General features: G+C 35.2%; 1 protein-coding gene across 1 annotated transcript in view; it reads left to right on the top strand.

Annotated features, from left to right (window-relative positions):
• The window catches only part of LOC121378951 (transmembrane protein 94-like), a 69,227-nt gene extending 58,023 nt beyond the window's left edge, over positions 1 to 11,204 (top strand). The window contains exons 25-28 of the mRNA XM_041507348.1: positions 1,454 to 1,566; positions 3,189 to 3,282; positions 8,017 to 8,184; positions 8,906 to 11,204. Of these exons, the coding sequence (XP_041363282.1) occupies positions 1,454 to 1,566; positions 3,189 to 3,282; positions 8,017 to 8,184; positions 8,906 to 8,978 (448 nt within the window). The 3' untranslated portion in view covers positions 8,979 to 11,204. The remainder of the gene's footprint in view (positions 1 to 1,453; positions 1,567 to 3,188; positions 3,283 to 8,016; positions 8,185 to 8,905) is intronic.
• The last annotated feature ends 5,743 nt before the right edge of the window (positions 11,205 to 16,947 follow it).

The raw sequence follows: 16,947 nt of genomic DNA, 5'->3' as shown, positions 1-16,947 counted from the left end.
TGTGATGTCTACATATTCAGGTATTGTTTCTCATACAACCTGTGTGATGTCTACATATTCAGGTATTGTTTCTCATACAACCTGTGTGATGTCTACATATTCAGGTATTGTTTCTCATACAACCTGTGTGATGTCTACATATTCAGGTATTGTTTCTCATACAACCTGTGTGATGTCTACATATTCAGGTATTGTTTCTCATACAACCTGTGTGATGTCTACATATTCAGGTATTGTTTCTCATACAACCTCTGTGATGTCTACATATTCAGGTATTGTTTCTCATACAACCTCTGTGATGTCTACATATTCAGGTATTGTTTCTCATACAACCTGTGTGATGTCTACATATTCAGGTATTGTTTCTCATACAACCTGTGTGATGTCTACATATTCAGGTATTGTTTCTCATACAACCTGTGTGATGTCTACATATTCAGGTATTGTTTCTCATACAACCTGTGTGATGTCTACATATTCAGGTATTCATTCTCATACAACCTGTGTGATGTCTACATATTCAGGTATTGTTTCTCATACAACCTGTGTGATGTCTACATATTCAGGTATTGTTTCTCATACAACCTGTGTGATGTCTACATATTCAGGTATTGTTTCTCATACAACCTGTGTGATGTCTGTACATTCAGGTATTGTTTCTCATACAACCTGTGTGATGTCTACATATTCAGGTATTCATTCTCATACAACCTGTGTGATGTCTACATATTCAGGTATTGTTTCTCATACAACCTGTGTGATATCTATATATTCAGGTATTCATTCTCATACAACCTGTGTGATGTCTATATATTGAGGTATTATTTCTCATACAACCTCTGTGATGTCTACATATTCAGGTTTTTATTCTCGTACAGAAATAAACAACACATCATGCAGTGCTTGAACTTAAAAATTTGTCACCCATGGCAATGATGAAATGGCTATGATTAAAAAAAATTGTAAGTGACATTTGCAGCAAATCAACATAACTGAAAGGTTATTTTGTTGTATGTAGACATTTAAAACGTGCAAATGTTAAATACTAGCAGATAATATATACCAGGTAGATACATTTTGCCATTGTTGAGCAGCTTGACTGATGGCAGTAATTTTTATCCAATGACACAAAAGTGCTATTGATGATGCTCCTGACATTTCTAATAGCAACTAAGATTTTATTTTTACAAATGTTTTTATTTTTCTTTCCAAATCAGTCTGAGATTAATAACTTTCTTGATAAAAAAAAAAGAAGCTAAATAATAATATTGATTATTTTATTATTTTCATTTCAAATTATTTATCCAGAGATAATTTCTTATAAACTGCAGTATAAATATTGCATTGGGACTATGTTGTATGTACTTGGTTCATATTCCAGTAATGCTCCAATCCAGAAAGGAGTCAAATTGAAAATAAAATGGCAGTAAAATGTTAGTATTTTTGTTTGCAGGGACTCTGGGAATAGCAGTAGTCAAAAAATATTCAGCTCGTGGTATGAAAAATACTCCGGTGGATTAATACTCGCACAAAATATAGTTCTCTTTTTACTAGTGTTGTATTATGGTAAGTATTTGGATTTCTTAATAGGATATTCCTGAGTTTTCTGAAATTTTTAAGATGTTATCGACTAATAAAATGTTTCTTCGATTAAACTTACAAACTTACATATTAAATATATTTTCTTGTTTAGAATATTAGTGGATGTATATTAAATGTGTTTCTGATCATTCTCATATTTGTACTAGGTTAATTTTCATTTTATTTCCTAAAATAAATTTTTTCGTACGTACAAAATTATTTGAAAATAAAATCCAGTTTGGGCTTCTTACAAATATTAAGACGACCAGAAACACATTGAATATACAGACACTGATATTCTAAACAAGAAAATATATTTAATACGTAAGTTTAATTGTAGAAATATTTTATTAGTCGGAAACATCTTACAATGCAGCAAACTCAGGAATGTCCATTTAACTTTGTTGCTATTATGAATTGTTCTAACTCGTCTCTCATTTTGGGTAGTGAAATGTTTTCAATACTGATAATATTATTTGGTTATATGATATGTAATTATGTTTAATTTTTCATTTCAACTTATTTCCGTGCTTATATTCAATTAAGGTTCAAGCACGCTGTCCTGGGCACACACCTCAGCTATCTGGGCTGTCTGTACAGGACAGTGGGTTAGTAGTTAGTTGGTTAGCAGTGTTAGAGATTAAGATTTTTGGCCAGTATCCCAGTTGGATACTAACATTTCAAAATCTGGTATCCCACCTGAGAATTTAGTATTATGTGGTATCCTGGTGGGATACTGGGTTCTTGAAGTCTGGTATCCAAAATTAAATTCTGGTATCCCTGGGATATCGGGATACCGTTAATCTCGAACACTGGTAAATGGTTAGTGAGAGAGAAGAGGGTTTAGTGACCTTGCACCTACCCACTGAGCCCTTAAGAACTCGCTCTGGGTTGGAGCCGGTACCGGGCTGTGAACCCTGTACCTACCAGCCTGTAGTCTGATGGCTTAACCACTGCGCCACTGAGGCCAGTTAGGTTTAATGGTGGATAAAGTTAAAGTTTGTTTTGTTTAATGACACCACTAGAGCACATTGATTACTTTAATCATTGGCTTTTGGATGTCAAACATTTGGTAATTATGACTCGTAGTCATCAGAGGAAACATGCTACATTTTTCCATTAGCAGCAATGGATCTTTTATATGCACTTTCCCACAGACAGGAAGGCACATACCACGGCCTTTTACTAGTTGTGGTGCACTGGTTGGAATGAGAAAAACCCAATTATAAATTGAATGGATACACCAAGGTGACTACGAGTCAGAATTATCAAATGTTTGACATCCAATAGCTAATGATTAATAAATCTAGTGGTGGTGTTAAACAAAACAAACTTTTTTGATTTAAGAAAGAAAGCTGCAGAAATAGTACATAATTTAACAGTTTGTTAACAATAAATAACATAAAACAAGCCTGAATTTTTTTATTTATCATTGTTGCTTTTGTTTGTGAGTTTATTACAATGTATTTAGTTGTGGATACTTGCATACCTTTTACAGAATGTTGGTGATTTTGTTGGTATATGCTACATGTATGTACAACAGCAGAAATTTGAATGAATTTTGTTTAATCACTGTACATAACCAGTAGCTCTGTTTTGGTTTTCAGCATGTATCTCTATGAGTTACGTCCATTGGTCTGATCATCTGTGGAAGAAACCTCCATTTACAAATAGACTGTGGTCCATCATTACCCCGACTCTGTGAGTACCAGTGTAGTTCAAACTTTTAATGTGGTCCTAGTCCAATTTGCATGTATTTTCACAAAACATAGTATTGGTAACAACCAAAATACTGTAAATCAGGAAATGTTAGTGAATATAATACAAGATGCTACTATTTCATGATGCTGAATTTAAAGAGATGGACAACAGACTGTCCCCAAAAAATCAAAACAATGTATGTGCGATTGTTTTATTAGTGATTATCTAAATATACAACACTGGTTACATGCTATTGATCAAACCAAAAGGATACTAAACAACAATAGTTAACCTGCACATTACTGCTAATTTTTCGACTAAATTTAAGTTGTCTGTAACCTGCATAACGTTAAAATTGGTCAAATATATTATTTCAGCTGAACTTACGACTTAGCTTATTCTTTGTTATAAGTTTCTGATATGATGACCTCGCTAAAGTTCTATGTCGCTAATATGTCACTTATTTGGATTTCCATAAATTCCAAGATCGCTAATATTTTATGATTTACAATAACTAACATGATCGACCTTCATTTGACCTCAGTAGGTATAAATATTGCATTGGACCTGTGGTGTATGTACTTGATTCATTTCCCAGGACCCCTCCAACCTAAGAATGAGGTCATTCATCAGTTACATAATGCATAATTTTACCTTTTTTTTATATCCTCCTCCCCCTTGTAACAGTTTATAATTCTGAGACAACTCCAATCTCTAAATAAGAATTGTTTGTAATTTTTTGTGAATTTATCGATGTATAACAGTCATAAATTGGATAAAATCTAGAGCTTCTACATTATGGTAGCCCCACTCCCATGCCTAGTGATATTCAATGTTGTGCAAGTAAATAACCTTTATTGCTGTGCCCGAGAGCTAGTGAAAAAAAGTTGACAAGTGCTGTATTTAAGTCTATTTTATAAATATTAATATCCTGCCCAGCCCCCATTCCCCAATCTTAGTGTTTTAAGCTCTGTCTCCCTCTTTAGGTGACATTATTACTATTAATAAAATTGTACTAACTTAAAGTAAAGTAGGGCTAGTGAATTTTTAATCGTATCTAGTAAATTTGAAAAATCACTCATCCCATGGCCAGTGGATTTTATAACATTTTAGCAGCCCTGATTAAAGCGTGTAGCATAGCGAAGCTATTTTATGCTAAATTTGTGACTGATATACATCGATAAATTTGTGACTGATATACATCGATAAATTTGCAAATGTCATTAACCTACCTCCTGGACAGACAGCCTGGAGAGGTGAAGTGTTTGTCCAGGTCTGTATTCTTGAATCGTTAGTAGATATAAGCACTAATTTTGTTTTTAATTAAGATTTATGGCTCAACGTTATGGCTCAGTCTTCAATCAAATTATAGTCATGTTATATATATATATATAGAGGTTATTACCCTCGTGTTTTTCGGTATCGTCAATATCATATATTAGGAATAAAAATTGTATTATGCGAGCCTCTGGTGAGCATGATACATTATTTTTATTCCTAATATATGATATTGACGATACCGAAATACACGAGGGTAATAATCTCTTTATCATATAAGCTCAAGCTTAATACAATGTGTTTTTGTAAACTGTACACACAACTTTAATTCCAGTCCGCCATTACTAGATGTAAGAATGTGTGGTGCGGTGTATTTTTGAATGGAAATGACGTCAAACTTGAATGATGTCATTTTGATGTCCTTACATCAAACTAAAGTTATGCCTAACGTTTTTTGTTTTCTGAACGCTGGACAGCTTTCAGGGTCAAATTGCCATTGAAATGTTTTTATTTGATGACTATGAATGCATACGTCAGTCATGGAGTGTCACCCAAGTACGTTTGCTTAAATGTCAATAAAGCTAGTGCCGAGACCTCGACTAATTTACATCTAATTTGCAAAGTTATCAAATTCTTAAAGTATGTGATCTGAAAAATATCACATACTTTGATTGCACTGAAAATGTAAGATATTATATGATAAATATATATACATGTTACATATATATATATATATATACACAATGTATATATATATATATATATATATATATATATATATATATATATATATATATACATACATATACATATACATATACATATACATATAAAGATACATGCATGCATACATACATACATATATATATATATATACATGTATATATACTCTTCAAAAGAAGAAACGCAAAACCACATTGTCGTAACATTTGGAGAATTGATTTAATTATTGAATGGTGAGTCCGATAATTACCAAATGTTGCAGGATTGTTCACAATTCACTCTAGTCCATTGTGAGTAAGTGATAGGACACACCACCAAGGTCAAGGTCATCTGGAGTCAATACCGGGTGTGGCCTCCGCGTGTGTTGACAACTGCCTGGCACCGCCTGCCCATTGAAGCAACCAGAGTACGGATGACGTCCCGGGGGATGGTGGCCCACTCGGCCTGCAAGGCTGCTGCCAGCTCGGGCAGGGTCTGGGGCTGTGGTTGTCGCTGTCGGAGGCGTCGGACCAACTCGTCCCATAGATGCTCAATTGGGTTCAAATCCGGTGATATCGATGGCCAAGGAAGGACATTAATGTTGTTGTTCTGTAGGAAAGCCGTTGTGAGACGTGCTGTGTGAGGCCTGGCATTGTCATGTTGGAACACTGCGTTGGCGTTGGCCATAACTGGAACGATGTGTGGCCGGAGGATCTGGTCAATGTAGCCCTGTGCATTCAGGTTGCCCTGCACGTGGACCAGGTCAGTTCTGCCAGTGTGTGAGATGGCTGCCCACACCATGACACTACCCCCGCCGAATCTGTCCACTTCCTGCACGCAGTTTGCCGCATAACGTTCACCACGACGCCTATACACGCGACATCTTCCATCATGACGTCGGAGCAGAAATCGAGACTCGTCACTGAACCACACCTGTCTCCATCGCAGTTGAGGCCATTGTCGATGAATCTGGCACCACTGCAGTCGGAGTCGACGGTGTTGTGGTGTTAAGATGACACCTCGAACTGGACGTCTGGCACGAATTCCTACCTCACGTAGGCGGTTCCGTACGGTCTGGTCGGATATCCTGCGCAAACCTGGTATTGCTGCGGCTGTGGAGGTGGCAGTAGTCAATCGTTCCCGAAGGTGGCGTACCCGGATGTAGCGGTCCTGCCCGGGGGTAGTGACCCGTGGTCGACCGGATCTAGGGAGGTCACGTGTTGGTCCATGTTGCTGGTAACGGTCCCACAGTCTGGAGATGGTGCTTGGGGACACATGGAATGCCCTGGCAACGGCCGTTCTGGATTCGCCTGCGTCTAGTCGGCCGATGGCATTGTTTCTCTGCGGTTCACTGAGACGTGGCATGTCCTGGATTGTCAACTGTCGGCCAGATACAGAGGCCAGGCAAGCGAACACCCTGCACTTTTATACTGTCGGTGTTCATGTTGCATGTGCAGACAACGCACGTGCAGTGGTGACATGGTTTGCACGTGGCTGCGTTTTTGCGAATATTCACATTTTGGAACTTTATTGTACAGTAGCTGCGTTTTATCGAATGTAACCGTGGGAATGTGTTTGGGACATGAAATGACCTTATATTCACAAAGCATGAACCGGTAGGAAACATAAAATCGGAGTTATAACCCATTTGTACCCTTTTGCGTTTCTTTTTTTGAAGAGTATATATATATACACACACACACACCAGTAATTACATTGTACAGTATAGCAGGACATAGATTAACAGCTAAGCTTGAGTTAATCAAGCACTGAGCTTGTGAGTATTTTTGTGACCAGTAGCCCAAATCAAATAGAGTAAAATTAATTTGAAAAATGTGATGATGATGATCATGATGTCCAAAAACCTTGGGTAAATGGCTAATTGTTAATAGCTAGTGAGACAGAAGTCATTGTAGTGGTCATACACCTGCACACCAAGCCATTAAAACCTGCTATAGATAGACGGGAGCAGGTACTAAAATGCAAACCCAGCTTCTGCCAGAATTAAAGTTGATATCTTAACCATATATGACCAGGGTGGGATGTAGCCCAGTGGTAAAGCGCTCGCTCGATACACGGTCATCTGGGATCGATCCCCGTCGGCGGGCACATTGGGCTATTTCTCATTCCAGCCAGTGCATCACAACTAGCATATCAAAGGCCGTGATATGTACTACCCTGTCTGGGATGGTGCATATAAAATATCACTTGCTGCTAATTGAAAAAAAAAATTAGCCCATAAAGTGGAACATATGTATCTGTGTGGTCCTTAACCATATGTCTGACGCCATATAACCATAAATAAAATGTGTTGAATGCGTAGTTAAATAAAACATTTCCTTCCATATATGACCAAGGCCAATGTCCTGACACATGACTGACATTTTATAGTAACAATGTGCTAGCTATCCTATCGGCGAATTGATCGGAAAAGTGAATCCTTTTCTTTTTTTACTGGTTGCAAATTTTACGGTCAAAGGAAAGAAATTCATGGGGTCGGTGCAGGATCCAAATGGGCCCTTGGGGAAACACTGCTGTTTGTGGGATGGTGCATATGAAAGATACCTTGATACTCAATACTAGTGGGAAAATGTAGCGTGTTTCCTCTTTAAGAACATAGTGTCAGAATTACCAATGGTTTGACATCCAATAGCCTATGATTAATAAATCAGTGTGCTCTAGTGGTATCATTAAAACAAAACAAGCTTTACCTTTTAAAACTTTTTATAGTAACATTTAACTTTTTAATTTCAGATTGGTTGTGCAGATAGTGTATTTTGCCTGTGATACTTTTGTACAGAACTTGTATGTGAAGAAATCCCTCCCTCTTTCCAAGGTGCACCCTGCTGTGTGGGCGCTGGGCCTTGCATGGCCTGTTGTTATTGTTACTGTTAATGAGCTGGTCAAACGAAGAGAAATCAAGTAAGAGCCAACAGAAACCTTTGTGCTGTCTTTTGTTTGTGGTTTTGAGCACACATATTGAGTTCCTGTTCATTAATAAGAACTCAGAATTAATGAGTTTGTTGTTACAATTATAGGCTGTTCAGATATCTGCTGTTATGAGAGAGAAAAAAAGGATATTTTTTAAGCAAAATATTTTTTTTGTTTTTTTTTCAAGATGAAGATATCAGTTAAATGTAACAATTTGCTTTCTGTTTTGCAGAATTATGCATAATTGTGAATATATTTTCTTTTGATTATTCTAATATTTTAACAAATTTAAATGTGAAAGAAAGCTATGGTATATTTATTTCTAAAAATATAATTTTCATAATTTATTTTGCATTTAACTGTACTCAAGATTTTGTATTTTGTTCTGTTTCTCACAACTGTTACATTGTCCTAGATCAACAAACTTGAATTTTTACGAATATTCATTGCATTGCCTATTTAAAATAAAATTGATGAATTTTAATTTGTAAAAATATTTTTACATCATGAATTAAAACAAAAAACCTAGGATGCTGACTTCATATTTTTATTTAAATTAATATTTTTATTTAAGAAAAGGATGTTTGTGCAAGATACATGTACCTATAGCTTTCAAAAATCACTTGCATCTGTTATATTAATTTGTTCTACAAGTCTAGAAGAACTAATAGATGTCTTGCGCTAGTTATATATTTCTTTCATACTATTTCAGACTGTCTGTACGCAGACAAAAACGAGCAAGATTGGACTTTGGCACTAAACTAGGAATGAACTCTCCATGGTAGTTTCACCACAGTCTGGTGTTCTCTTAATGAGCAGTGGACAAATATTCATAACAGTTTTAACAAGATGAAACTGGAAGCCAAAGTGGAAACAAGAAACCCCATCTGCAGCAGAAGCTTTTGTTAATTAGAAAGACCCTGACCTTAGTTATTAGGAAGTGTGAAATAGTTTTGGCTTTTATAACTTTTATATCCTTAGATTGCACATGACTTTTATCTCTTCACATATTTAAAGTTTGTTTTCTTCAACGACACCACTTGAATGCATTCATTTATTAATCATCAGCTATTGGATGTCAAACATATTGCCATAGGAAACCCGCTACATTTTTCCATTAGCAGCAAGGGATCTTTTTTATGCACCATCCCACAGACAGGATAGCACATACCATGGTCTTTGATATACCAGTCATGGTGCAGTGGCTGGAATGAGAAATAGCCCAATGGCTTCACATATTTAATCAATTTTGAGTTTCAGGCCTCATGGTCATAAAATGTTTTGAGTCTAAACGGCATTGCCGTACAAATTGCATGTGAATGTATGTGATGTCATTAAAGATTTGAGTCTGAACTATTTAACTTTTTAACAGTATATGTAAAAAAATTACCAAATATTTCAACATCCAATAGCCGATGATTAACAAAATCAATGTACACTAATAGTGTCATTAAGCAAAACAATGTTTTTCTAAAATTGTGTAAGCATGGGACTTGGTTATCCCTGTGTGGGTTTTTTATCCTGTAGCTCAAAATGCTTTTAATACAAAATAGGATTAGTATTTATCTCAGGAACTAGTGTTTCGTGACTTTAATAATGATTAGAATACAGCTATGTACAACAGATGAAATTTTAATTGTTTCATTGTTTAACTATTAATAGGCAGTAACACTAAGGAAAAGAATGTTTGAATGATTTCCTTACTACAACATAGTACCTTATTTAATACGTGACTATTAGCGGTTAAACATTGTGAATCTAACATTTTGGTCTACGGTTACATAAAAACCCTTCGCTCTCATATTCATGTTTCATAATTATGCAAATATATAAGATTCGAGATTTATTATTAATAAAAATACTCTTCCCCCCCTCCCCCTCTAAAAAAGAAAAGAAAAGGAATTTATGATCAAGAGATATTTTTTAATTGCAATGGCAGTGAGGTATATAAGAGAATAACTAGTGAATGATGTAGGATATAATCAGCTTTATCCTGTGAAGGTAAAAACGGAAAATTCCACGAGGCTCTGCCAAGCGAAATTTCTCATTCAGTCTGAACAGGATAAAGCCGATATCCGACGTCATTAACTAGCTATTATCTTTATCCTGCAGACCATAAAAATTAAAAAGAACAGCTATGATTTCTGTTATTTCAGCTACATTGTAAGGGTGACCTAGAGGTCAAATGAGTGATTTTGTAATGTAGCTACATGTATGCGTGTGACGTCGCGTGTGCGACAGCAAGAGTCATATCCTGCTACTATACGGATATGACTTTACTTTATCTGTCGTCATATTCTGTGAATAGAAACAGTGGTTGCAGGATAAATGTCTGTTCAGTTTCAATTTATGGTATTGACATTTTTGGGATTTGGCACAGGCATGTGTGTATGATATATTATTGATATTATTATAAAATATGTCAACATACTGTTGGAAAGATAAAAGTTTTTTGGAGGAGTATGTACAAACAGGGTAATAAAACAGACATAAAACAGTCAAACGTGCTCATTAAGCAGTCACCTGTCTTAAATGGATCCCTTTGTATTATACCACACCACTCTATACAGTACACTAAGACCTGTATTAAAAAGTCACCTCTCTTTTAGAGACCGTCTCTCTTGATGAATCTTTTGGAAGCTACTTAACACAGGGTTATCTACATCTACTTCTATCATATTTATTGCATTATGCTTTCAAGGATTGTCTTATTTCTTTTACGTTAATCTGGGTATGAAAAAAAAAATCTACACGAAGGAGATTATCCATACATCATTGAAAGATTGCTGGAGATGAAGAAATTCCAAACAGAAGTCTATTGTAGTGAATATTAAAAAAAGGTCTCACAGTACAGTTAAAAGAACTTTCAATGACACAACTAATTTATTCATGTGGGATTAATTAGGTGTAAATTGGGTGAATCGCCGTTCTCACATAAGTTTGCGAATGTTTTTTTTTTTTTGTTCTTACCTAGATGAACGTAAAAGAAATAACAGACAATCCTTATAATTAAATTTAAAACATACCTACTAATAATAACATTAAACGTTCATACTTTATTTTGAATTATTTTTGGTCCATAAACAATAACGCTCAATAAGACAACTTACCCATATAAAATGACGTCGTCAGATATAACATTCCCTGACGACGTAATTTTGTTTACGTTCATCGAGAAATGAACAAACTGCCATTGCTATGGCTTGACCAATGGGATGACGTTATATTGTAATGAATGTAACAGAAATTTAATTATCATTGGTTAAACATTTAACTAGAGAGCAACAATATTAGGGTAAATTATACTCAAATATTGGTTTATATCAAGTTAAGAATGATCATAGTAAATCATACTGAAGTATTAATTTTTAGTATTAAATTACAGGGCTGTTATACACAGTGCCACATGAGTTGAGTTCAGGGGATGATATTTTAAGATCGACAATTATGATGACTAACAGTTATTCATTCAGCAGATATAAGAATTAAATGTTAATGTAAAAAAATTAAATAAATGTTACTCAACAAAGACAACCAACATAGTTAAGCAAATCAACAATGACCAATTATTATTAAGAAATATAACTGATTTATTGCTATTCAACAATTATGATGACTAATAGTTAATCAGCAGAAGTGATTAATTGTTACTGAAAACCGATGAATTGTTATTGGTTTAAAGGGACTGACCCTGGTTTTTAAACACTACGGCATATTTTTCACTATTAGAGCCATTTATGATCACTGAAATCAAACATTACTTATATTTTATTGTTTAGATAATCCATTTCCGTACAACCGAACTGTTTCTGGTCATCCTGGTGTTTCTAATACCACAAAATGCATTTTTCATATTTTTGAAAACGCACGTGCTTCTGAGAAGTAACAGCTATGGAGTCGTGTTTTAATGTATTTTTAAGGGTATTTCAACATCACAGACTCTGTTGTATCCAGATTTGTTACAGGTTTGTAAATTAACCAAACTTAGTGTCCCATTTTTACGGGTTGAAACTAAGGTCTTGGTGAAAAATATGCCTTAGTGTTTAAAAAACTAGGGTCTGTCCCTTTAAGAAGTGTGAGGATCACACGAGCTATCTACTGGGATAGAGCAGCAGCTTTTGTGTTTGTGTGCAATACAAGTACATGTCGTATTTTTATATTTTGTACATTGTCAAAAGATTTTTTTTTTTTTTTTTTAAAACAAACTACTGTATGTTTGGATGATAATTAAAGGGACTTTCCTGAGTTCGCTGCATTTGTAAAATATTTCTGACTAATGAAATATTTTAACGACTAAAATTGCACAGTAAATTGGATTTAAAAAAAAAAAAAATGTTTTGTTTTGACAATCTACTGTAAGTTTGGGTGATAATTAAAGGGACTTTCCTGACTTTGCTGTTTTGTAAAATAAAATATTTCTGACTAATGAAGTATTTTAACGACTAAAATTGCATGGTAAATATATTTTTTTGTTTAGAATGTCAGTGTCTGTATATTCTATGTGTTTCTGATAGTCTTGATATTTGTAAGTAGCCCAAACTGGATTTGGTCTGCAAATAGTTTTGTACGGTACGAAAAAATCTATAATGAAATAAAATGGAGTTTAATCTAGTACAAAGACTAGAACGACCAGAAAGACATTTAATATACATGATTCAGACACTGACATGTTATGGAGTTTAATCTAATACAAACACTAGAACGACCAGAAAGACATTTAATATACATGATTCAGACACTGACATGTTATGGAGTTTAATCTAGTACAAACACTAGAACGACCAGAAAGACATTTAATATACATGATTCAGACACTGACATGTTATGGAGTTTAATCTAGTACAAACACTAGAACGACCAGAAAGACATTTAATATACATGATTCAGACACTAGAACGACCAGAAAAGACATTTAATATACATGATTCAGACACTGACATGTTATGGAGTTTAATCTAGTACAAACACTAGAACGACCAGAAAGACATTTAATATACATGATTCAGACACTGACATGTTATGTGGGTCGGGATGTAGCCCAGTGGTAAAGCGCACACCTGATGCATGGTCGGTCTTTGGTCGATCCCTGTTGGTGGGCTCATTGGGCTATTTCAAGCTCCAGCCAGTGCACCATGACTGGTATTACAAAGTCTGTGGTATGTACTATCCTGTCTTTGGGATGGTGCATATAAAAGATCGCTTGCTACTAATGGAAAAATGTAGCAGGTTTCCTCTCTATAACTGTGTCAAAATGACCATATGTTTAACATCCAACAGCCGATGATTAATAAATCAGTCTGCTCTAGTGGTGTCGGTAAAACCAAACAAAACAAACTGATATATTATGCAGAAAAATATATTTAATACATGTATGTACATGTAAGTATATTTGTTAAAAAGTCTGTTAGTCGGCAACATCTTAACAACTGCAACAAACTCAGGACAGTCTGTTTAAGTATTGAACGGTCTCTTTCTTAAAGGTGCTATATCATAGTTAAAACTGACACAGTTTTGCTATTTTTACATACAGTGAAACTCCACTAAACTGAACACCCTTGGGACCAAGCAAAAAGTCTGGTTTCAAGAGGTATTCGGTTTAGAGAGGTTCTCTTCCATACAGATATTCAGAAAGGGGATGCAAAAAACAGTCCGGTTTTGAGGGAATTCCGATTTACAGAGAGTCCGGTTTTGATAGCTTTCACTGTACTAGTATATTTGTAATAAATTAACTACAAATTAATCTATCTTGGGCATAATCTTTACATAAATACCTCGGGGAATATGAAAATGTTAATGTGTTTAAACACCATTTAAAAAGACAATACACAGTGTAAACAGTGCGTCTAGAGCAAGTAGATTCATGTCTTGTTACATTGTTACAAATCTTATGAAATCGGTGAATGCAGAAAATTTAACACATTTGTAGGTTATTATTCACTTGGATGTAAATTCCACAGATTAGACATTGAGAAATTACTATTTCAAGATGTACAAGACAGTAAGTTTTAGCCTGCTAAGAGGATCAAATATCTTTTAAGTTGCCAAAGAGAAGCAAAAAGATAATTATGCATTTATTATATATGCAGTTATGGAAATCTATTTTTAATGAGACCTTTCTCGTTCCAGCCAGTGCACCACGACTGGTATATCAAAGGCCATGGTATGTGCTATCCTGTCTGTGGCATGGTGCATATAAAAGATCCCTTGCTGCTAATCAGAAAGAGTAGCCCATGAAGTGGCGACAGCGGGTTTCCTCTGTCAATATCTGTGTGGTCCTTAACCATATGTCCGACTCCATATAACCGTAAATAAAATGTGTTGAGTGCTTGTTTTTTATAATGAGACCTGACTTGAGTTGGACTGAAAAAAGACTTCAAATCATTTTATGTTCTGTGTTACATGTTATGCTGTATTGTAATTATAGTACGTTGTGTGATGCATTGCAAGTGTTAACTGAAGTCTCTGTGTGTTCATTATCGTCACAGCACTAGGCTCTTTGGCCAAAGGAAATAACTAGGACTAAATTCTAATTCTGTTTTGCCAATAGCTTGCAAGAGTTGATCTGGTCACAACAACCACCTAACAAAGACACCAAATGATAAAAGTATCAATAAGAGTTCCTGGTACCTGATTCACTAAATTCTCACAACTTTATGACCTTGCAGTGCAATGCTAAAAGACTTGCAAAGATGATGCTTTGTTGTCTAGCAGAGACTAAGAGACCTTTGTGAATTCCGCCCCAAATTCCTTTAACCAAAGATTAACCGACGACCAGTTGTTCCAGTATTGTTTAACTTAACCAGTGTGTGAGGGAATGTTTTAAAAACCAAATATTAAATCGGTACAAGTAGCAATTGATGAAATATTTAAAACTACAACAACCGCCAAAAATATCTGTGTTTAGTGAAAAATATTTTAAAAGAAAAATACTGATAATCCTATAGATGGCTTTGATTTGCATTAAACATTTGGGCCAGACCGTACAACAGCTTTTATGGACAAGGCCTCGTTAGTTGAAAAATTTGTGCTTAATTCATTTGTTTTTGAAAAGCAATAAAATATGTTTCAGTTAAAACAAAGTTGAAGAATTTTCCAGAATTCTGGATTTTAGTGCCACCCATTAAATTGTTCCGGTTCTTGTTCTTGTTCTTTGCTAACCACCTCCCACCCCACCCCCTAAAAAAAACCCCACCTGTTGTCTTGAAATACAAATTAGAATAGTGATACATATTGCATTCATCTGGAGTTCATAGGCGAAGTCAGTACTCTATACTATCAGTCAGTTGACTTCATCAATAACCTGTCCATCCATCCATCCATCCATCCATCCATCAGTTGCAGACCCTTATAATCCGTCAAACCATTACATTCATGCATTTATTTATAAAACCATTCCATTTATCCTTCTGTTCATCCACCATCCATCCATCCATCCATCCATCCATCCAACCATCCACAGGAACCAGGTTTGCTTATGTATGTGTTTGTCATGTATTGTTTAATGTCATTAATACTTCCCCATGAAAAAAAACCAGAAAGGAAAAAGCAATTCCATATTGCCTTATGTCACCAAATAATAAAGGATGATATTCGGCAAATACAGTGTATTATGTTGTTTTTACATTTTTTGTCTTATAATAAGCATAATGACCGAATGTTCGATTATAAATTCATCATATAATTAATTTACAAAAAAAAAAAAACCCATCTACAATTTGTTAATTATAATTACGTATTGTAAAATGCTGTAGCAAATCAGTTTGAGTTTTACTGTGTGATTTGTTTTCTACGATGTACTATAGCAAAATATACTCTTCCAAAAAAGTAGTGGAATCTGAAATATTAATGTTAATATCAACTATTAGACCGAACATACGTTTTGACCACAGACATCCTAGTAAAGACCGTTCAGGTCTGTTTATCAACTCACCGAAACACATTCCATAGTCTGCACGTGCATCAAGAAGTTGCCCCGTACACGTGCGTGGGGTGTCATTCTCAATTTTGACAATTTCCAGGAAGGTTGATTAATCACTGTGGAACATTTCTGTCAATCTCTTTCATTCTGTTGATCACACAGTTGTTATTGTTTTGTTTTTTAGCCATGTTTATTGTTTGAATTTGCGATTTAATGATAAAAAAACGTCAACTTTCAAATTTCACTTCTGACTCCAATCGTCCTTCAAGATATTTGATGGTCATAAAACCTTCTGTAACACTGAACTACCGGTTGTAATGTTTGCCCAATTAATTCACTATTATCATATAACCATTCCCCACAGCTAATGTACCTTACAATTCTGGCAATTGTAAATTCTTATTAGAGTTCCCCTACTTTTTTTGAAGAGTATATAATTAGTTTATCAAATAAACCTCTACTATCTGTTAATTATAGTTATATGTATGGGAATATGCTGTAGAAAATCAAGTGTGGATTTTACTCTGGTTTACTCTACGATGTACCATAGCAAAACTTCATGGCGTTTCAAGGTCAATTTGCTTTAGTGTATATAAGTGTTACATGGGGTGGGACATAGCTCAGTTGTACAGCGCTCGCCTGATGCGCTATCGATCTAGGATCGATTCCCGTCGGTGGGCCCATTGGGCTATTTCTCATTCCAGCCAGTGCTCGACAATTGGTGTAACAAAGGCCATGGTATGTACTATCCTGTGTGGGATGGTGCATATAAAAGATCCTTTGCTGCTAATCGAAAAGAGTAGCCCATGAAGTGGCGACAGCGGGTTTCCTCTCAA

This window comes from Gigantopelta aegis, chromosome 8, assembly GCF_016097555.1.
Source record: "Gigantopelta aegis isolate Gae_Host chromosome 8, Gae_host_genome, whole genome shotgun sequence".
In the NCBI taxonomy this organism is placed as follows: Eukaryota; Metazoa; Mollusca; class Gastropoda; order Neomphalida; family Peltospiridae; genus Gigantopelta; species Gigantopelta aegis.
This window is presented reverse-complemented; position numbering and strand designations above follow the sequence as displayed.